General features: G+C 48.5%; 1 protein-coding gene across 1 annotated transcript in view; it reads left to right on the forward strand.

The window, feature by feature from the left end:
- Positions 1–9164: 9164 nt before the first annotated feature.
- Positions 9165–23728, forward strand: part of LOC140394416 (putative protein MSS51 homolog, mitochondrial) — a 53005-nt gene continuing 38441 nt past the window's right edge. The window contains exons 1-4 of the mRNA XM_072481669.1: positions 9165–9222; positions 18246–18441; positions 19266–19421; positions 20974–21098. Of these exons, the coding sequence (XP_072337770.1) occupies positions 18269–18441; positions 19266–19421; positions 20974–21098 (454 nt within the window). The 5' untranslated portion in view covers positions 9165–9222; positions 18246–18268. The remainder of the gene's footprint in view (positions 9223–18245; positions 18442–19265; positions 19422–20973; positions 21099–23728) is intronic.

Here is a 23728-nt window from a genome sequence, read left to right on the forward strand (position 1 = left end):
GGAAATAGTGACCATAATACCATTCAATTACATGTTAAGTTTGTAAGTGACATATGGTTAATTGGGTAAATAGACTAAAAGGTATGGAGGTAAATGAGCAGTAGGAAATATTTAAAACAATTCAAAATGTCCAGCAAAAAAAACATTACATTGATAAACAAAAACCCAACAGGAAGGCACCATCCCTTGGCTCAAGCACAAAGTTAAGGATAATGTTAGATTAAAAGAGGCTTACAGTGTTGCAATGAAAACAGTAGCAAGTCTCAAGATTAGGAATGTTTTAGAAGCAGCAAAGGGCAACCACATAATTGGTACAAGGGGGAAAAAGTAGAATATATGAGTAAAGTAGCCAAAAATATAAACACAGATGGTCAGAACTTTGGTAAGAGCTATAAAAGAATTGAGTGGCACGGTAGCGCAGTTAACACTGCTGCCTATGGCGCTGAGGACCCGGGTCACTGTGTCAAGTTTGCACATTCTCCCCGTGTCTGCGTGTGTCTCGCCCCACAACCCAAAAGATGTGCAGGGCAGGTGGATTTGCCACACTAAATTGCCCCTTCATTGGAAAAAAATAATTGGGTACTCTTAAATTTATTTTTTTTAAGTCTATAAAAGAAAGAGAGTAACAAAAGTGAACATTGGTCCCTTAGAAGTATAAACAGGAGAAATTATCGTGTGATGAGGACGTGGTGGAGGCGTTGAACAAATATTCTGAGTCTACATAGTAGAAGACACAATTTCCATACCAAAAAAAGATGATAACCTAGGGACTAATAAGAGTGAGGAGCTTAGAGCAATTAATAGCAACAGAGGTAAACTATCGGAATAGGTTAAGGGACTGAAATCCAACAAATCCCTGGTGCTGATGGCCTACACCTAAGGCTCTAACAGCAAAAGCTGGAGGGTTGGTTTAGCTCAGTAGGCTAGACAACTGGTTTGTGATGCAGAACAAGGCCAGCAGCATGGGTTCAATTCCCATACCAGCTGAGAATTCTGAATTCTCCCTCTGTGTACCCGAACAGGCGCCGGAATGTGGCGACTAGGGGCTTTTCACAGTTACTTGTGACAATAAAGATTATTTATTTATTTAGTTATTGAGATAGTGGATATGCTAGTTATGGTTTTCCAAAATTCCTTAGATTCAGGAACAGTCCCACTTGATTGGAAGTTAGCAAATGTTACACAACGTTTCAAGAAAGAGTGGGGGAGGGGGCGATTAGAGAGAGAGAGAGAAAGCAATGAATGACAGACCAGTTAGCCTGATATCAGTTGTTGGGAAAATGCTGGAATCTATTATTAAAGAAGTCTTAACAGTAGGGTCGATAAAGGGGTACCAGTGGATGTAGTATACCTGAATTTCCAAAAGGCATTCAATAAGGTGCTGTCCAAAAGGTTAATTAGCAAAATAAGGTCCCATGGAATTGGTGGTAATGTATTGACATTAAAGGATTAGTTAATGGATAACAAAGTGTGGGCATAAGGAAGGATTTTTGAAGTTGGCAGGCAGTGAATAGTGGAGTGCCACAAGAACCATTCCTGGGGCTTCAGCTGTTTTTAATCTGTATTAGCGATGAAGAAACAGTGGATAATGTATCAAAGTTTGCTGATAAAACCAAACTAGGTGGAAAGGTAAGCTGTGAGGAGGACACAGAGAGGGGCAAAGTGATATAGATAGGTTAGGTGAGCAAGCAACAGCTATTTACAATCGATGTTAACAACTTGGATACAGGGAATAAAGGTACTATAGCCAAATTTGCAGATGACACAAAAATAGATGGGACTGTTATGGGCCAGGGTTTAGAGAGCCCCAAAGTGTATCATGGAGTTCCCCTGACCCACAACTTTTACTAGATTGTGGTATGGGGAACACACGGCCCACTCTACAGGTGTGGTAGAGCAGAAATGGAAAAGTATTTTTTAAAGCAAAACAATGTTTATTCTCAATGTTTATGAACTCAAGTTAACCTTTTTAAAACATACAGTGAACATCTTAGCAACCATTAATTCAAATACGACCCCCAAAGACTACAACACTAAGTAATCCTTTAAGTTTCCCTTTTAAATTCCATAAGACTTAAAAACACCTTTTTACAGAAAGACATCAGGCTTAACTTCACTACTGAGAACAGTTACCACGTTGAAATCAGCAGATGGACATTCATAAGCTTGCAGAGATTCACACACATCCTGCTGTGATTGCAGCTTCTCCAAAACTAAAATGAAACCAAACCCACCCTGCAGCAAAAAGCCTAAAGTGAAAGTAAAAAGCTGACAGACAGCCCAGCTCCACCCACTCTCTGACATCACTGCAGTAATAAACACCCATTTCTTAAAGGTACTCTCGCTACAGATATTTATATACACCCCCATTTATAAACACACATTTCTTAAAGGTACTCTCACATGACAGGGACAGTAAGTTGCAATGAGGAAATAAGAACCTTGCAAATGGATATAAATAGGTTAAGAGAGTGGGCCAAAATGTGGCAGATGGAGTTTAATGTGGAAAAGTGTGAGGTCATGCATTTTGGTCGACAAAATGGAACGGTAACTTATTATCTAATGGGGAGAGACTTTGGGGTGCTCCAAGCAGAGGGATCTGGGTATCCTTGTGCATGAATCACAGACGCCGAGCGTACAGGTACAGTAGATAATAAGGTAAGCAAATGGAATGTTGCCATTTATAGCAAAAGGAATTGAGGTATAAAGGTAAGCATTGTTGCAACTATACAAGGCATTGGTGAGACCACACCTGGAGTATTGTGCACAGTTTTGGTCCCCTTATTTGAGGAAAGATGTAGTGGCATTGGAGGCAATTCCGAGGAGGTTCACAAGATTGATTGCCGAGATGAGGGGTTTGTCATACGAAGAGAGATTGAACAGTTTAGGCCTATACTCTCGAGAGTTTAGAAGAATGAGGGGAGAACACATTGATGTATAAAAGATGCTAAAAGGTATGAATAAAGTAGACATGGAGTGGATGCTTCCTCTTGTGGGGCATTCTAAAACGAGAGGTCATAATCTTAGAATAAGAGGTAGCAAATTTAAAACCGATTTGAGAAGAAATTACTTCGCCCAAAGGGTTGCGAATCTGTGGAATTCGCTACCCCAGAGTGTGGTGGACGCTGGGACACTGAGTAAATTTAAGGAGAATTAGACAGATCTTTAATTGGTAATGGGTTGAAGGGTTATGGAGAACAGGCAGGACGGTGGAGTTGAGGCCAGGGTGGGATCAGCCATGATCACATTGAAGGTAGTAAGAAGTCTTACAACACCAGGTTAAAGCCCAATAGGTTTGTTTCAAACACTAGCTTTCGGAGCACTGCTCCTTCCTCAGGTGAATGAAGAGATATGTTCCAGAAACATATATATAGACAAATTCAAAGATGCAAGACAATGCTTAGAATGCGCGCATTAGCAGGTAATTAAGTGTTTACATATCCAGAGATAGGGGTAACCCCAGGTTAAAGAGGTGTGAATTGTCTCAAACGAGGACAGTTGGTAGGATTTCGCAAGCCCAGGCCAGATGGTGGGGGATGAATGTATTGCAACATGAATCCCAGGTCCCGGTTGAGGCCGCACTCATGTGTGCGTAACTTGGCTATAAGTTTCTGCTTGGCGATTCTGCGTTGTCGCGCATCCTGAAGACCGCCTTGGAGAACGCTTACCCGGAGATCAGAGGCTGAATGCCCTTGACTGCTGAAGTGTTCCCCGACTGGAAGGGAACATTCCTGCCTGGTGATTGTCACACGATGTCCGTTCATTCGTTGTCGCAGCGTCTGCATGGTCTCGCCAATGTACCATGCTTCGGGACATCCTTTCTTGCAGCGTATGAGGTAGACAACGTTGGCCGAGTCGCATGAGTATGTACTGCATACCTGGTGGGTGGTGTTCTCACGTTGTTGCTGATTTTGCCTTAGTTCAATTGCTCTGTTTTATTACCTTTGCTCTCGAGTTGCCAGGTATCTTTATGATACCGCCACGAGGTTCAAGTCCGAGTAATGATCAATAACCCAATACACCGATTAGTAAGATTTAAATCAAAGCACATTTATTAGACACAGTAATCACTACTCATGCACAAATTCTACGTCTAAGCTACTTCTACTACTAACAGGCCTATGCTTAACTTTGAACTGGCCCACCAGGTCAAGGGAACAAATGGCCTTTCTTTCGGGTTCTGAGCCTGCGCGATTCGAAGTTGGTACAGATTGGTAGCTAGGAGCGCCTATCTCGTAGGGAGCGTTGAATTAAGACTTACGATTTCGATCTTCACTGCTCCGGTCACGGTCAATGTTGGTTCGTTATTGCTGGGTGACCCGGGCAGGAAGAAGAGCGTGAAGAGAGCAAAGAGGTGGAGAAGAAGAGAGCGATTTGAACTTGGGGCTCAATTCTTATAGTCCCCAGGGGCTTCCCGCCTTTTGGGGTGAACCCTGTACCTGGTCCCAAGTGATTGGACTTTGTCCCAATCGCTTGGTTCGATTTTCTCCAATGCTGGAGCGGTTCCCTGATCAATGGGCGGTCTTGAGGTGCTCGTTCACCTCCTTTTGTGTAGGTTCCTGCTGGCGCCGAAGAGTCTGGTTTTGCTTTGTGTGTCTAAATGTTGCTTATTGTTCCCGGGGATTGCTCATCAGTATGCAGATTGCTGCTACTTTGTTATGCTGATGGTTGCTGGTATCGATATTGTCTGGCCTTTCCAGAGGTAAATACACAGCCAACCTGCAGCTACTGGTTTTTGTCTTGTTGGCTGACTTTCCCATCAGCCTTTGCCGTTCGCCATGAGGTTATCCGTGGGCTTGCGGTAAAGCGAAGTGCTGAGGTGACCGTCCTTGATGGAGATGAGTGTGTCCAAGAAGGCAACTGATTTTGGAGAGTAGTCCATGGTGAGTCTGATGGTGGGATGGAATTTATTGATGTCATCGTGTAGTCGTTTCAGTGATTCTTTGCCATGGGTCCAAAGGCCTGGGGTTACCCCTATCTCTGGATATGTAAACACTTAATTAACTGCAAATGCTCGCATTCCAAGCATTGTCTGGCATCTTTGAATCTGTCTATATATATGTTTCTGGAACATACCTCTTCATTCACCTGAGGAAGGAGCAGCGCTCCGAAAGCTCATGTTTGAAACAAACCTGTTGGACTTTAACCTGGCGTTGCAAGGCTTCTTACTGTGCTCACCCCAGTCCAACGCCGGCATCTCCACATATTGACAGTGTTTAAGCTGGGAGGCTAAATTGACTACTCCCGCTCCTAGGTCATGTGTTCTAGGGAGGAGGTGCTCTGCTGATTTCGCAATCCAGCTCTTGGTCTGTAGCATTGTAGGTAACAGCTGAGGAAAGTATCAGCCATGATAGAATAGCAGAACAGACTCGATGGGCTGAATGGCCTAATTATGCACCTATATGTTATGAACTAATTGGTCCCTGGGGTAAGGGAGTTGTCCCGTGATGAGAGGCTGACTAAATTTGGCTTAGTCTCTGGATCTTAGAAAACAAGAGGCAATCTCATTGAGACCTACAAAATCCTGAAGGGTCTTGATAGGGTGGATGCTGAGAGTTTGTTTCCGCTGGTCAGGGATCTAAGCAACCGGAACACAGCCTCAGAATAGGGGCTGAGGAGAAATTACTTCTTCAAAGGGTTGTGAATCTTTACAATTCTCTACCTCAGAGGGTGGTGGATATATTCTGAATATATTGAAGTCTGAGAGACAGATTTGGCCTCTTGCGAAATTAGCGGGTTTGGGGAGTGGGTGGGAAACTGGAGATGAATCCCACGACCAGCAATGATCATATTAGATAGTGGAGCAGGCTCAACTGCTTCTATTTCTTATGTTATTAGCTAGGGCAGGCAATCTAACATTCCGTCCATCTGAATTTACAAAAAAGTGGGAGCGACTTTGGGCTAAGTAGCAATTCTACTACCATCTGTCGCTGGGGAAGTATTGAATTTACAGCTCAAAAGCAGGCCGTTTGGTCCAACTACTCTGTGCTGGGGTTTATGTTCCACAGTACAGTGGCACAGTGGTTAGTACTGCTGCCTCACAGTGCCAGGGACCCGGGTTCAATTCCGGCCTCAGATGACCCCTGTGGTTTGCATGTTCCCCCTGTGTCTGCGTGGGTTTCCTCCGGGTGCTCTGATTTCCTCCCACAGCCCAAAGATGTGCAGGTTAGGTGGATTGGCCATGATAAATTGTCCCTTAAGTGTCCAAAGATGTGCAGGTTAGGTGGAGTTACAGGGGTAGGAGATGGGGAGTGGATGTAGGTCGGGTGCTCTTTTGGATGGTTGGTGCAGAATCGATGGGCTGAATGGCCTCCTTCTGCACTGTAGGAATCCTATGGATTCATAGTGCAAATTATGGGAAAATCCTGCCTTGTTTCATGAATTTGTCTCCTAGACTACCAAGATCTCGATTTTAAATTCTCATCCTTGTGTTCAAATCCATGACCTGCCCAGCCCTAGCTCTGTAATCTCCTCCAGCCCCCTGAGTTCTCTGCATTCCTCCAATTCTGGGCCCCCGATCACCCCGATTTTAATTGCTCCACAACTGAAGATGGTGTTTTCCGCTGTCTTTCCCCTGAACTCCAGCATTCTGTCCCTCAATCTCTCTGACCCTCAATCTTATGTTCCCCTTTGAGATGCTTCCAAAGTCCTATCTCTTTGACAAAGTTTTTGGCCATCAGTTAACATTGTGACTTGGTGTCAATCCTGCACAATCATGTCTTTGTGAAAAGTCTTGGATTGTTTTGCAATGTAATTCCTGTGATGGCCGGATTGTTGTATGAGGAGAAATTGGGTTGACTGGGCCTATATTCACTGGAATTTTGCAGAATGGGAGGGGATCTCATTGAAATGTATGAAATTCTGACAAGGCGAGACAGACTGGATGGAGGTTTGTTGTGTCCTCTGGCTGGGGCTCGAGAACAAGGGATCACAGTCTCGGGATATGGGGTAGACTGAGATGAAGAGAATTATTTTCTCATGAGTGTGGTGAACCTCTGGAATTCTCTACAACAGAGGCTGTGGCGGCCAAGACACTTAAGAAGAATAACAGAAAATACTGGACAATCAAAGCTTTTATGAAGAATCATTCAGACTTGAAACGTTAGCTCCCTTCTCTCTCCACTGATGCTGTCAGACCTGCTGAGATTGTCCAGTATTTTCTGTTTTTGTTTCAGATTCCAGCAGTAATTTGCTTTTATATTTAAGAAGGAAGTAGACAGATTTTTAGAATCTAAAGGCGTATGAACAAATAAAAGTACAGTACAGGAACAGGCCCTTCGGCCCTCCAAGCCTGTGCTGATCACGATGCCCTAACTAAAAAAACCTTCTGCCCTTACTCGGTCCGTATCCCTCTATTTCCTCTCTATTCATGTGTCCATCCAGATGCCTCTAAAATATTGCTAATGTGTCTGCTTCCACCACATCCTCTGGCAGCGTGTTCCAGGCACCCACCAATCTCTGTGTGAAAAACGTACCCTGCACATCTGCTTTCAACTTTCCCCCTCTCACCTTGAACCTGTGCCCCCTTGTAATTGACACTTCCACCCTTAGAAAAAACCTCTGACTGTCCACCCTGTCCATGCTTCTCGTAATTTTGTAGATCTCGATCAGGTCTCCACTCAGCCTCCATCTTTCCAGTAAAAGCAATCCTAGTTTATTCAACCTCTCCTCATAGCCAACACTCCCGAGACAAGGCAACATCCCGGTGAACCTTCTTTGCACTCTCTCCAAAGCTTCCACTTCCTTATGATAATGTGGTGACCAGAACTGTATGCAATGCTCCAAATGAGGCCTGGGCAGAACAAAACCAGTTCAAACTCAAAAATGAAAATAAAACCGCAGGGGCCACAAAACAACCCCCAAACCAAAGCGAAAGTAAAACGAACCCAGAGCCACAGCCCAGCTCCACCCACACAATGACATCACTGAAGCCATGTGATAAGACAAATACATTTCTTAAAAGGGACATTCCCATGACACTTTCAACAGTGCTGCGCTTCCTCAGAACTGTGCCATCAGCGAGGGAGGATTACCCTTGAATGGGCTAATCCTATTTTGTATGTTTCCATATAGAATCATAGAATTTACAGTGCAGATTCGGCCCATCAAGTCTGTGCCAGCCCTTGGAAAGAGCACCCTACTTATGCTCACGCCTCCATCCTATCCGCGTAACCCAGTAACCCCACCTAACCTTTGGGACGCTTAAGGGCAATTTAGCATTACCAATCCATCTAACCGGCACATCTTTGTGGGACTGTAGGAGGAAACCTACGAAGACATGGGAAGTAAATCTCCACATAGGCAGCCACCCGAGGCTGGAATTGACCCTGGGACCCTGGAGCTGTGAAGCAGCAGTGCTAATCACTGGGCACAGTGGGTAATCAGAGTGGGTTATTTTCAAAAGGTAGAGAAAATCTTAAGTTCACCGTCGGATTTCAAACTCAATATCGCCCCTATATTGAATTCCTGTAACATTAATAATCTTTATTATTATCACAAGTAGGCTTACATTAAGACTCCAATGAAGTTACTGTGAAAAGCCCCTGGTCGCCACATTCCGGTGCCTGTTCGGGTACACAGAGGGAGAATTCAGAATGTCCAAATTACCTAATAGCACGTCTTTCGGGACTTGTGGGAGGAAACTGGAGCACCCGGTGGAAACCCACGCAGACACAGGGAGAACGTGCAGACTCCTCACAGTGAGCCAAGCCAGGAATCGAACCTGGAACCCTGGCGCTGTGAAGCCATAGCGCTAACCTGCCACCAAGGTGCCAATTAAGCTGGAAAGTGAAAATGTACTTCACCCATAGAAACATTTTCCCTCTGTGATATATTCATTGCTGTTTTTTTAAAAAGCTGCAGTTCATGTTGTGTTAAACTGACCACTGTTGTGGAACAGGCTCTGGACAACACTTTGCACATTGGCAGTGTGTTTGGAACTGAAATATCAATGTGGCTCACTCCCCAAGCTGGGATTCTGGACACTGCCGCTGCACATCAGACCCAGGGGCGAGTCACCATTGGTCACTCGCTGGAGAAACCTGCATCTTTCTCACTCTTGTTGCCCAATCGGTGTGGAGATGTGTTTTGGGGGCGGGGGGGGGGGGTGGGAGAGGTACATTCCTCAGGAGAATGCTGCACTCCTGAAATGACCAAACCCTCCCCCCCCCCCCGGACTTTCCATTCAACATTGGGACAGGCGAGGATCGAGACGCAGAGCAGGTAAGTGGCAAATTTTGTATGTTTGTAAGTTTGATGCAATTTGTCCCACGTTCCGTTTTTTTTTGTGTGCAATCGTTCCCCTTTCGTTTGGGCTCTAATCAGGAGCCCCAACATCTTCCCTACCCTTCCTCCCGAGTTTAAATCTTTTGCTTGTGACGAGAAACAGAAGGAAAAGCAGGAAAGGTTTCAGCAGATAGCCCAGCTAGCTGACCTTTCAACAGAAAATGCAGCAAAGCGGGTTTCTGAGCATCTCCGGCAGTTTCAACTTAATTTCCCCAGAATCCAACCCATTTCATCTTGATCAGTTTCAAAATATTTCAGGCAAGTTTATAATTATACATCTGGGGCCAAATATGCCCCCTTGTCACAAAGTTGTATTTCAGTGTTTGTTTGATGTGGAGTATTGAGTATAAAATGTGCTCCGCGAGTATTCTCGCAATAAATAATGAATAAAACTTTTTTTGACATGGAATGCCGTTTTGAAACGACTAATTGGCGTCGGGCGGGTCTAATTGTGTCCCTGGATTAACGCTGGGAGAGTGCTGATCCCGGTAAGGGGCTTGCTGACAGTTTGCAATGAACACGGGGTCCCTGACCAGGGGAATGCACTGGGGAAAAGGGAGACATTGCGCTGGTCGTTAACAGCGAGCGCTTAACGCATCTCCACAAGACCAGGGAGCAGAGGATTAATTTATGCAAAACCTTCTGTTGGGAAAGTAAATGCAAACCCTGACTGTCCTCATCTCCCAGTGCCACTGTGTACTCAATCCCCACTCCGCGAAAACCAACCCCCACCCTCCCTGTGCACACACTCCCTCACTCCACTGTGCCCTCACTCCCTCAAACACTCACTCCACTGTGCCCTCACTCCACTGTGCCCTCACTCCACTGTGCCCTCACTCCACTGTGCCCTCACTCCACTGTGCCCTCACTCCACTGTGCCCTCACTCCACTGTGCCCTCACTCCATTGTGCCCTCCCTCACTCCACTGTGCCCTCACTCACCCGCTCACTCCCCTGTGCCCTCACTCCACTGTGCCCTCACTCCATTGTGCCCTCACACCATTGTGCCCTCCCTCACTCCACTGTGCCCTCACTCACCCGCTCACTCCACTGTGCCCTCACACCATTGTGCCCTCACTCCCCTGTGCCCTCACTCCATTGTGCCCTCATTCACTCCCTCACTCCCCTGTGCCCTCACTCCCCTGTGCCCTCACTCCCCTGTGCCCTCACTCCACTGTGCCCTCACTCCCCTGTGCCCTCACTCCCCTGTGCCCTCACTCCCCTGTGCCCTCACTCCCCTGTGCCCTCACTCCCTCACTCCCCTGTGCCCTCACTCCCCTGTGCTCACTCCCCTGTGTCCTCACTCCCCTGTGCCCTCACTCCCCTGTGCCCTCACTCCCCTGTGCCCTCACTCCCCTGTGCCCTCTCCCATCACTCCCCTGTGCCCTCACTCCCTCACTCCCCTGTGCCCTCACTCACTCACTCCCCTGTGACCTCACTCACTCACTCCCCTGTGCCCTCACTCACTCACTCCCCTGTGCCCTCACTCACTCACTCCCCTGTGCCCTCACTCACTCACTCCCCTGTGCCCTCACTCACTCACTCCCCTGTGCCCTCACTCACTCACTCCCCTGTGCCCTCACTCACTCACTCCCCTGTGCCCCCGCTCACTCACTCCCCTGTGCCCTCGCTCACTCACTCCCCTGTGCCCTCACTCACTCACTCCCCTGTGCCCTCACTCACTCCCCTGTGCCCTCACTCACTCACTCCCCTGTGCCCTCACTCACTCACTCCCCTGTGCCCTCACTCACTCACTCCCCTGTGCCCTCACTCACTCACTCCCCTGTGCCCTCACTCACTCACTCCCCTGTGCCCTCACTCACTCACTCCCCTGTGCCCTCACTCACTCACTCCCCTGTGCCCTCACTCACTCACTCCCCTGTGCCCTCACTCACTCACTCCCCTGTGCCCTCACTCACTCACTCCCCTGTGCCCTCACTCACTCACTCCCCTGTGCCCTCACTCACTCACTCCCCTGTGCCCTCACTCACTCACTCCCCTGTGCCCTCACTCACTCCCCTGTGCCCTCACTCACTCACTCCCCTGTGCCCTCACTCACTCACTCCCCTGTGCCCTCACTCACTCACTCCCCTGTGCCCTCACTCACTCACTCCCCTGTGCCCTCACTCACTCACTCCCCTGTGCCCTCACTCACTCACTCCCCTGTGCCCTCACTCACTCACTCCCCTGTACCCTCACTCACTCCCCTGTGCCCTCACTCACTCACTCCCCTGTGCCCTCACTCACTCCCCTGTGCCCTCACTTACTCACTCCCCTGTGCCCTCACTCCTCTGTGCCCTCACTCACTCAAACTCTCAGTCCCTCAAACTCTCGATCCCTCACTCACTCATGCTCGCACTCCCCTCGTGCCCTCAATCCCTCACTCCCCTCAAGCTCTCACTATCAACATCCCTATTTTCTCTCATGCCCTCACTACCCTAGTGCTGTCACCCCTTCATGTCCTCAATCTGTCATTCCCCTCGTACTCAAACCATCACTCCCCTCATGCTCTCACCCCCCGCTCTCTCAGTTCCTCACTCTGATGCTCTCACTACCCTTACCACTCATTCCCCATGCCCTCAATTTCCTCATTCCCTCACTCCCCACATACCCTCAATCCTTCATTTCCCTCGGGCTCTCAATCCCTCATTTCCCTCGGGCTCTCAATCCCTCGTGCCCTCAATCCCTCACACCCCTCGTGCCCTCAATCCCTCACTCCCCTCGTGCCCTCAATCCCTCACTCCCCTCGTGCCCTCAATCCCCTCAATCCCCTCATGCCCTCACTCCCCTCGTGCCCTCAATCCCTCACTCCCCTCGTGCCCTCGATCCCTCACTCCCTCGTGCCCTCGATCCCTCACTCCCCTCGTGCCCTCGATCCCTCACTCCCCTCGTGCCCTCGATCCCTCACTCCCCTCGTGCCCTCGATCCCTCACTCCCCTCGTGCCCTCAATCCCTCACTCCCCTCGTGCCCTCAATCCCTCTCCCCTCGTGCCCTCAATCCCCTCATGCCCTCACTCCCCTCGTGCCCTCAATCCCTCACTCCCCTCGATCCCTCACTCCCCTCGTGCCCTCGATCCCTCACTCCCCTCGATCCCTCACTCCCCTCGTGCCCTCGATCCCTCACTCCCCTCGTGGCCTCGATCCCTCACTCCCCTCGTGGCCTCGATCCCTCACTCCCCTCGTGCCCTCGATCCCTCACTCCCCTCGTGCCCTCATGATCATTGCTACCCTCAATTCCATTGTTGCTTGAAGCCTTTGATGTGAGTGGAGGAAACGTTAATAAAAAATTTCCCAATGTACTGAGTGTTAATTTCTGGCTGGAGATGCTGCCCACCATTTTCCATGCTTAGGCCCAATAACGCCTGGGAAACAGTTGGCCATGTTTATAGGCCGGTCTTTTAAAATAGTCGTGGCACAAGCCAGCTTCCCAACGTTAATGCTGAATGAATGTTTGAAATGTAGAATGCAACACGGGTTCACAGTGTGGGGCAGGTGTATCCAAATGGTTCAAGTGGAAGATGGTTCTCTGGAATGAATCTGGGATTAGCTCTAGTCACAGCTTCGAACAGTCTCCAGAATTCAGCATCAGCCCGAATTTGCTGCCTCAACAAATCTATGGAGCGTCTGCCAAATGTTATCGAGTCCGGAAATTATTTACAGGCATCAAGCACAGTCCAGCACCTTGAAATGTGTCTGGAATAGCTTTATCTCATTGGTGTGCAAATATTTTCCATGAATTGTTATTTAGGTCATCACTGAAATGTCTGACCTCATGGTGCTTTGTGGGCTGCGCTCTTGTCTTGGGGCCAGAAATTTGCGGATTCAAGTCCAGGAGGTTTCAGCAACGCCAAAAAAAAAATCTGGACTGAGTGCAGTCCTGAGGGAGTGCTACATTGCTGGAGGGTGCGGTCTTTGGAATGAGATGTCGACCTGGCTGTCCCTCAGGTGAGGGACCCCGAGCCGTCGTGTCAAAAAGAGAGCAGGAGAATTCTCTGCAGCACCCTGGCTAATATTGGTCCATTCACCAATAGCTGGTCATTCATCTCACTGCTTTGGGATCTTGCGGTGCACAAATAGGTGTTTCCTGCATCGCTACTCTGACTACGCTTCCATAAGTATTTCATTGGCTGGAAATCGCCTTGGGACGTCCTGAGGTCACGGAAGACGCGAGAGAAATGCATTTCTTTCCCACGTCAGTGATGTAACACCGCCCACCCCTCAGCCAGTGCAGGGTGGCACAGACTGGAGGCAAACTGTTACTTTCTCAATGTTTCTTGACACATTTAACACTGCCACAAATGACCCTGACTCGGGTGAACCAGTGCGGCTGCGAGTTAGTTGAAACCGATACCTGGGGCTACTTAAACTGGTGCAGACGGCAGTTTAAAAAATATATACTTTCATTGGATTTTTACATTTTTACAAATATCGCAACAACAAAATATAGGTACCAAAGCAAAACAGGTAGAACACAGAACACGAATCACTGCAACCTTAGTAACAGACAAGGTAGGATGAATTAAGAACAGTATCCTCATCGTGTTCCCGCCACGGATACAAGACCTGTCTGTACCAGCGCAGGATACAGTGTAGACACCAGCTTAGCTGAGGTATTGCTTGATTATTACGGGGGTTGAACTGATATCAGGAGCGTGCAGTTTCTTCCGAGGGTGCAATCAGGCAATTGTGAAAAATTCTAACGGGTTTAGACTGGTTAGATTCAGACAGAATGTTCCCGATGGTGGGGGGAGTCCAGAACTAGGGGTCATAGTGTGAGGATAAGGGGTAAACCTTTTAGGACTGAGGTGAGGAGAAATTTCTTCACCCAGAGAGCGGTAAATCTGTGGAATTCTGTACCGCAGCGGCCAAAACGTTGTGTAATTTCAAGATAGAATTAGATACAGCTCTCGCCGTAAACGGATCAATGGATGCGAGGGGAGGGGGGGGGGGGAGGCGGAGGCGGGATCAGGGTATTGAACTTGATGATCAGCCATGATCATAATGAATGGCGGAGCAGGCTCGAAGGGCCGAATGGCCTTCTATTTTCCATGTATTCTCCGGAAGTGTGTTACCTGCGTTTGAGGTGTAATTGTGCCCAGGCTTCTGCAGACTCATCAATTGGTAAAATCAAAGCACGGAATTGAAGTTTACTTTTCCAAAAATATACCTTAATAATAAAAGTACTTCACAAAACGCATCAACTTGAAAATTACAGAAAGTGCAGTGAGGTTTGATTTGTCTCCAAACAGTGCATTCCATTCGTAGGTGCTTTTATTTCCTTGTAATACTCTTGATATTTACAATACATGTTGCACATCAGGCACAGAGAGCGCGGACAAAACATTTTAACTTGGAAAACTACAGAGTTCAGTAAAATGTAACTTCCCATCCTACAGCCTGTTCCACTCTGAGGTGCCTCAATACTCTAGATATTTACAATATACATTCCCTATCCGGCATACAGCCAAGGCGTTCCACAAATTTTAAAGCTCTCGGTGTATAATGCCTGAAAGGCCTTCAAACAGTGGCCTTTCCCCACTGCGCCTCTCGGCGGCTGCCTCAAGTGTGATTGCCTCCCTCAGCACTTAAGGCAGCACGGTAGCATTGTGGATAGCACAATTGCTTCACAGCTCCAGGGTCCCAGGTTCGATTCTGGCTTGGGTCACTGTCTGTGCGGAGTCTGCACATCCTCCCCGTGTGTGCGTGGGTTTCCTCCGGGTGCTCCGGTTTCCTCCCACAGTCCAAAGATGTGCAGGTTGGGTGGATTGGCCATGATAAATTACCCTTAGTGTCCAAAATTGCCCTTCGTGTTGGGTGGAGTTACTGGGTTATGGGGATAGGGTGTGGAGGTGTTGACCTTGGGTAGGATGCTCTTTCCAAGAGCCGGTGCAGACTCGATGGGCCGAATGGCCTCCTTCTGCACTGTAAATTCTATGATTAGTCCTGGACCCTGGAATGTGCCAGTCTGCAACACTTGGCTGAGGACAGTTATTTGACCTGGAAGATCAGCGGGTTTCGTGAAGACCAAAGAGACAGAGTGGATGATCCTCCAGCACCAGTTGTTTATCTCGGTGGGTGTCCCAGGGAACTATCCATAGCGCACAGAGTCCTGAGTCATGGAGCTGCTCGGGAAGAACCTCATCAAAAACCGCCTCCTCTCTCTCCCTCTCTCTCTCTCTCTCTCTCTCCAGACCTTCTTTGCAAAGGCTCATTCCACAAGGAGGTGGACAACAGTCTCTGCCCCCCCCCCCCCCCACCACCACAGCACCTGGGGAGGCAACATGTGAAAGGAGTGAGACTTGCAGGCGTTCAGGAAGGATCTGACTAGGAATCAGCCAAGCTACATCATGGTGCCTGATTGAAAGTTCTGAATATAATTGATTTTGTGACTGATAATGAACCATTGAGGCTTCAAGGTACCTGGGTGAAGGTAATAAAAGTCACCACAGTCCCCCAGGACTAAAGGTTGCTTTCCCCTTTTGAGGGCGAGAGCTGACTGGCGGTGATTTAACCTGAGGATCACCACACTTCAGGCGAGGGGCAGGGTTGAGACAGCGAGGCCTTCATGAATAACCTCAGCCGGTGCAGGAACTGAACCCACAATGTGGGCCTCACTCCTCTCTTTCTCTCTCTCTGCTCTGTAAACTCTTACATGATTATCAATTTAAAGTTTTGGTAACCTGTCTGTTTCCAGTAGATGACTATTATCGACAAGAAGGTGGCAAAATTGAGTTTGTGGAGGACAACTTCATGATTCCCTGATGAGGTTAAAACAGGGCAGGGAAAGTTGGGCACCTCGTCAGTGCTGCCACCCTCGTGGGCTATGAGGGGGCATGTGTGCGGATGTGTGTGCCTTGTGTAATGTGTAGTGTGTGAGTTTGATTTGTTTGTGTGTTGTATGTGTTCGTGGGTGTGTTCATAGAATTAGAATTTACAGTGCAGAAGGAGGCCGGTCAGCCCATCAAGTCTGCACCGGCACTTGGAAAAAGCACACTACTTAGGCCCACACCGCCAACTCTATCCCCGTAACCCAGCAACCCCACCTAACCTAAGGGCAATTTACCATGGCCAATCTACCTAACCCGCACGTCTTTGGACTGTGGGAAGAAACCGGAGCACCCGGAGGAAACCCACGCAGACACGGGGAGAACATGCGGGGAATCGAACTTGGGACCCTGGAGCTGTGAAGCAACAGTGCTAACCACTGGGCTACCGTCCACCCTGTACCGTACCATGTTGTTTGTATGTGTTGTGTGACTGTGTTTATGTTGTGTGTGGGGCTTGTGTTTGTGTTTTTTGTGTGTTGAACATGTGTGTGTTATGTGTGCATGTATGTGTTTGTATGTTGTGTGCTTTGTGTGTTCTTGCATTTTGTGTTGTGCATGTGTGTGTGTGTGTGTATGTTTTTGTGTTGTGTATATGTTTTTATATTTGTGTTGTGCGTTTTGTAGTGTGTGTTTGTATTCTGCATTGTGGGTGTGTTTTTGTGTGTGTGTGTGTTTGAGTTATGTGATGTGTGTGGTTGGAGATGCCTGAAGCTCCTATTGCTCTATGCATAGTCCATGTTTGCCAAGTGTTCCTTGTGTTAAGAGTAACTCTTGCCCCAATAAAATGGAATGAAAATCCTCCTCGCAGGTGTCTCTCTGCAGTGGTCTCTGTTTGTGCAGCTGTGCTGAACAGAGTATTATTAGACACACTTTAAATCACCATTTCACACCAGTGTCTGAGCCATTGCGCTGCTGTCCCTTGGTAATTGCGGGGGCGAAACCCACGCAAACTCCACACGGACAGTGATCCAGAGCCGGGATCGAACCTGAGACCTCGGCGCCATGGTGAGTGCGTGGAATGCACTGCCAGCAGAGGTGGTGGAGTCAGAGTCATTAGGGACATTTAAGCAACTCTTGGACAGGCACATGGACAGCGGTAAATTGAAGGGGTGTAGGTTAGTTTGATGGTAGAGTAGGATAAGTGCAACATCGTCGGCCCAAGTGCCTATAGTGTGCTGTACTGTACTATGTTCTATGCACCCTGGAGCGTTTCTGAAGAATTGCTGCGTAAACCCTGACCTGGGAATGTCCGCGAGGGATCCCCCAGCGCATCGTTGGTGTAACCCCCACCCCCCGCCCCCAAAATCCGACCCTGGGGAGCCAGCAGGTTATGGGCCGCGCAGTTTAAATCAGCGTCTGCTGAGTTGTGGGCGGATCCTCCGTTTTGGATTGTCTTTGACACATCCCAGTTCAGATCGGCCAAGTGGGCAGTTGTCCTGAGTGCTCGGCTGTTAGTTAATGGTTAGTTTATCAAGTCTCAGGGACGTTGAGGGACATACCCATGTCTGTCTTCCCAGAATTCCAAGGTCCATTTTGAATCCCTTTAGACGTGGTTGCTGATACATATCCATTTACTCTTCAAAAGTATTTTCAGAGTTCAACAGTGTGAAGGGAAACAAGCCATTTCCCATCAGGCTCGCGGCTCTGTATGTTTCAAAGCATGATGGGCCAGGTTGGTCAATCTTTAACATTTATATACGTATGGCCACATATCTACCGTGGTCGGATAGCTTACGCAAATCTCCGCGACAACGACACTCCTCCTGACTACTGATTCCAGGACCTCCAGCCTTGAGCACAAAAATCGAGGCCGACACCCTGGTGCAGTACCGCAGGAGAACTGCAGGGTCAGGAGTGATGTCTTTCAGAGCGAAAATGCTAATTTAGTGTCAAAATGGGGACATTTTTCTTTCGCCAAAGCGCAGTAGGAACTGAATCAGGAAGGCACAAAGTAACGTGACATTTTCACCACAATATTTATACATAGTGCCTTTAACATAGCTAAACATTTTACAGGGGTGATCACCGAACAGATTTTGATACCGAAATCTTAAGGAAGTATTAGGACAGGTGACCCCAAACTCAGCCATGAAGCAACTTTAACTCTAATATTTTTGAGCTGTGTTTTTCCCAGGCGTGCTATTGGAGACCGGCACCATGTCGCGGCCTAAAGTCATCAAAAGACCTTCCACCAGGAAGAAGCCTGACGCCCCCGATGCTGCTGGTGTCTACACGGATGCACTTGGGTTTGTTGCCATGGACTACAATGTTCCAGGACTTTCCAAAGTCATCCTTTCCAAGTTAAATATGCAAAGCTATGACGATTACAGGTGAAACACTCCTTCTGTTACCTTCCATGTGCTGCAAAATAACAGTCCGTGTTTAGATGTAGATTGCAACTCTGGTGATTGTGCGACACGTTTATTGATTTCCTGAAACAAAGGCAGAAAATGCTGGGCATTCTCACCAGGTCTGACAGCCTCGGTGGAGAGAGCCTGTGAGGAGTCTGCACGTTCTCCCCTTGCCTGCGTGGGGTTTCCTCCGGGTGCTCCGGTTTCCTCCCACAGTCCAGAGACGTGCAGGTTAGGTGGATTGGCCGCACTAAATTGCCCCTTATTGTCCAAAGATGTGCAGGTTAGCTGGGCTATCGAGTTACGGGAATAGGCGAGGGAGTGGGGGCAAGGTAGGGTGCTCTTTCAGAGGGTTAGTGCAGATTCGATGGGCCGAATGGTCTCCTGACCTGTAGGAATTCAATGATGCTCTGGAGAGAACGGAGACTTTGTCAAAGTTGCCATCCAAACTCGAAACGTTAGCTCTCTTCTCTCTCTCTGCATCGATGCTGACTAACCTGTTGAGGTTACCCAGTATTTTCTGCTTCGGTTTCAGATTCCAGCACCCGCAGTAATTCACTTTTATCTGATTGAATTCTGTTTTGCTGCTCTGGTCAGTGTTGGAAACTGAGACCCTGCGGAAACGTTATTTTCCACTCTCTACCCAATTAAAATGCACCGCATCTGGAAATCTGTTTGATGGAAAACCTTGTGCATCCAATTGTCCTTGAGTCGGTTTTTGGATCGCTGTCGAGAGATGGATGCGGCGAGGTTTCTATTCGAAAAGCTCGACTTTTTGTTTTTTTGAAATTGTGCCGGCACAGGGCAGCTTTGGAGGGGAGGAAACCCGCTGCGGACTTTGGAATCCGCACGTATCGGGAGATGTTCCAGAAGATGGAGGACACGTTTAAGTTTTGCGCAGAGTGCAAGAAGCTTCCGGAGACTCTGTCAGATCCCAGGGCTCTTCGACGCTGCAAAAGGTAAGTGGCGGCAATTTAGGGAAAGGGTGAATCCCATTGAGTGACTCGGGTCAGAACATCGACAGATTGGCAACTTGTGCATTCTCTCCTTTTTCCCCTAGTTACTGCATTTCTAATCTCCATCGTTCAGGAAACTGACAAGTGGGAATGGGGAAATGCCCTTGAAATTGGAATCAATGCGTGGCCAAATAAGAGCAGTTGAAACTTGAGCAAAAGTATTTGTCTTTCACTCTGAGAATGAACAATCTCATGGAGAGATCTACAGGAACAGGAAAGAAATACATTTCCGAATTGGCCATTTCAGTGGGCAGTTGAGAGTCGACCCATTCAATTAATAAATCTACTAGCTTTTTGGTAGTACAGAACTATGGGTCTGGAGTCGCATGTAGGCCAGACCAGTTAAGGATGGCAGATTTCCTCCCCTGTCGGACATTGGTGAACCAGTTGGGTTTTTAACGACAGTCTGGTAGATTATTATTGAAGAGACTAGCATTTTATGTCAGGTTTATTAAGTCCAAGGCATTGCCCTGAGGGATGAACCAGAGAATGGCTGTCACCCTATTTTTTTTTTTTTCAGTTGAAACAGGTGCAATGTGTGTAACTGTTCTTTCTGTCTGCACGCATAACGTACACACATTGCGCTTGTTTCACTTGAACAAAATAGGCAACACAACAGCCATGCTATGTTCATTCCCCAGGGCAATGCTTCGACCAATCCGAATAAACCTGCCAAGTTTGGATTTAAACAAAACCTGGCAGTTTGCGCATCAGTTAACTGGTGGACTCTCCATGAGCGGCACGCTCATGGCATATGGGCAGCATGGCAGCACAGTGGTTATCATTGCTGCCTCACAGCGCCAGGGACCCGGGTTCCATTCTAATCTTGGGTGGCTGGGTGGAGTTTGTACATTCTCCCCGCATCTGCGTGGGTTTCCTCCGGGTGCTCCGGATTCCTCCCATAGTCCAAAGCTGTACCAGTTAGGTGGATTGACCATGATAAATTGCCCCTTAGTGTCCAGGGAAGTGCAGGTTAGGTTATGGGGTTACGGGGTAGGGAGGGGTGGTTGGATGAGTGGATATGGGTAGAGTGCTCATTCGAAGGGTCGGTGCAGACTCAATGGGCCTTCTGCACTGTAGGGATTCTATGTCAATACCTCTACCAATCAGTGTCCACTTGCCAACACATCAGCACTCTCTTCTCCTAAACTATAAATGGTTGTTCTTTTTACTCTTGGTATTCTTGCGATGTGTTCTGATGAGTGCAAGACCAAAAGCTTCGACATGCCTCTTGTTTTCAGCGATATTTAAGTCCTCTACCACCAAAAAGCTATTAGATGCATTTAATTGAATATGAAACCCCCAGTGGGGATTTGAACTCTCGCTTTAGGAATATTAAAGCAGATTTCTAGTCCAGCAAGGTTACCAATGTGGTACGGAGCATGGTTCAGCAGGAAGGCAGCCGGGTATGTTTCTTGCAAAATGTCGGAAGTAGTTAATTGAGCAAAGTCCAGGAAGAATTGCTAATGACTCCCATGGCCATTTGGAATTGCAGATGTCAGAATGTCTATTACTGCGGGACGGAATGCCAACGTGCGAGCTGGCCGGCACACAAGAAGCTATGCAAGAAATTAAAATGGGCAGCGGTTGACAGGCTGGTTGAGTGGCTGGTGTTCACAGGTACTGAAAGGTCTGCTCAGCATGGTTTGAATTTTTTGAAGCAGGCACTAAATCCCTCTCCACAAATAGATCAGGCTGCGAATGCTGCTTTAATTTCTGCCGGCGTTCGAATGTTAAGGCGAGAGAATGTTCTCGGCCCTTTGCTGTGAGATTCCCAGAACCCTGGCAGAAGAGCCAGATGGGAGATGAGGAGTTTTTATTTCTTATTTTTAAGCAGTTCCAGTTGTTATCATCTGAAATAAAACCACCTGAAGTAATTTTCAGAAGGGAAATTGGATAGTCGGAAAAGGGAAAAACGCTGGGCTATTGAGGGAAAGCAGCAGGGAGCGGGACAAATTGGACAACGTGAGCACAGCACAATGGCTTGTGTGGCCTCTCGCTGTGCGGTCTGATTCTAAGATAATGATGTCAAATATCAGGGGCGGGAGTTTTTGCCCACCCTTCGACGTATTTCTCGTTGGCGGAAGGCAGCGTGCTGTACACTGGTAGCGGGATTCTCTGCTCCCATTGCTTGTCAACGGGAACTCCCATCGAAGCCAACCGACGGCGTCGGGAAACGCGAGGGTGGGGGTGGGCTGCCGGAGGGATCAGAGAATCCTGCCGCCGCCGCATGGCCGGAGAATTCTGGCCCAGGCTTCTCATTTCTGACAGAGTTTGAATGGTATTTTGTGAATAAGGGCGAATTGCTAAATGGGACAAGAGATCAGCAATCTAACAGATAGCCCAGTAAGGTGAGAAGTTGCGCGTGAACGTCTGTGATGTCCCCTTTTATTGATGTGCCCGTCATGGAGTCAATACAACACATTTTGCCCATCCAGTCTAGAATGTTCTATCGAGGGATGCAGTGAAATGGTTGTTGCCTATCGGAATCAAGGAGAGGGAGGAGTGAGTGTCGGCCCAGCTTATTCCTGTACCTCTTAGCAACAATTTGTACACGATATTATTGGGTGTCTGCAATCGGCGATTCATCCAGGGAATGATGTGCAACTTAAGAAGACTTATCATAAATGGTAAATGTCGTGATACTACAACGCTACCAGCAGGCTCCGAAGCCTGGGTTAGAATACTCCTTTCGTTTGACAAACTGCCCATTGCGAGGCCCAGAGTAGAAAAATGACCACACGAACTAGGAACTGGGGCAGGCCCCAGCCCGTGGAAGCAGACACCAGGAAGAGCCAATGGATTCTGGAGACGGGTAGTGGAAGTGATCAGAATCAAGTGGGAAAGGGTGACTGGGGAGGAGAGCTAACGTCGCGTTCCCCGCCCAAACAGGGAAAGCAAATTCCACGATCAGCAGAGGAAATCCCGGGAATGCCAGAGGGGTGCCGGGGAAGCCAATCCATCATCATCCTAAGCATTGGCTGCCTTCTCCCATTGGAAGGATATTAATTTCCCAGTATATATAATTCCAGCGGTTAAAAAAATAAGTTTCACCCAGACGGTTAGGGAGGATCAGAACAAACTTCAAATAATGGCTGGGAAAGGCCCAATCGGTGGGTGCGTTGGCTAATTTAAACATGTTCTGGAAAAGATAGGGGAGGAAGATTAAAGTTAACCCCTAACTCCCTTCCTTTCTGTCTGTCACCAATGTGCTTTGTTTTTGAAAATGTAGACTTGTGTTTCTAAACCCAGCTAGTGTGTGGTCAACTTAAAAGTACCAGCAGCAGAATTTCATGGGTTTATTCAGACACTTGCCCCGAAGGTCCAAACGCTGCTTCATTGACACACCACACACTGTAGAAAATGATAATTAAAGAAGATCGTGCACTTCTAAAAGTATTAAGCGAAACGGATAGCCAACAACTCATTTGTTTGCACTGATCACGGACTTCTATTTTCCCAGTTGGGTTGGCGGCTGCTCTTTTGGCTCTCATCCTCAGCCTCTGGGAGCCCAGTGAATAACAAAGCTTTTCCGCCCTGGAATTGTATTTTAGATAAGTTCCGGTAACTGGGATCCTGGGCGGGATTCTCTCAGCCCGGGGCCGGGCCGCAGAATCCCCGTGACCGGGGCGAATCGCGCCACGCCGCCCCGATGCCGGCACACGATTGTCCTCAGAGCGGAGAATTGGCGGCTGGCCCGCCAAATCTCGGCCCGGGATGGGCCGAGCGGCCGGCGTGAAAACGCCGAGACCACCCGCCGCCGTACACACCTCTCAGTCGGTGGGACCTCGGCGTGGGAGGGTCGGGAGGGTGGCCTGGGGGGGAGGGTGGTCCGGCCCCAGCCTGGGGGGTGGGGGCCTCTGATGAGGCCTGGCCCGCGATCGGCGCCCACCAATCGGCGGGCCGTCCTCCCTGGCTGGGGGCCTCCTGTCTTACGCGCCGGCCCCTGTAGTCCTGCGCCATGTTGCGTCAGGGCCGGCACGTTGAAGGAAGCCACTGCGCATGTGCGCGTTGGCATGCGCGGATCCCGCGGCGCCCAGTTCACGCCGGGATCAGCAGCTGGAGCGGCATGAACCACTCCAGTGCCATGTTGGCCCCCTGTAGGCATTTCCGATAGCGCGGACACTCTGCCGCGGGATTAGAGAATCCTGCCCCAGATATCTGGATCAACTGCAGGGTTCCCTTTCAGAGAAGACTGTTCATCAGGTCCTATAGCTAGACACTCATGGCTGTTATATCAGGATTTCCAA

This window comes from Scyliorhinus torazame, chromosome 17 (genome assembly GCF_047496885.1).
Source record: "Scyliorhinus torazame isolate Kashiwa2021f chromosome 17, sScyTor2.1, whole genome shotgun sequence".
NCBI classification, from domain to species: domain Eukaryota; kingdom Metazoa; phylum Chordata; class Chondrichthyes; order Carcharhiniformes; family Scyliorhinidae; genus Scyliorhinus; species Scyliorhinus torazame.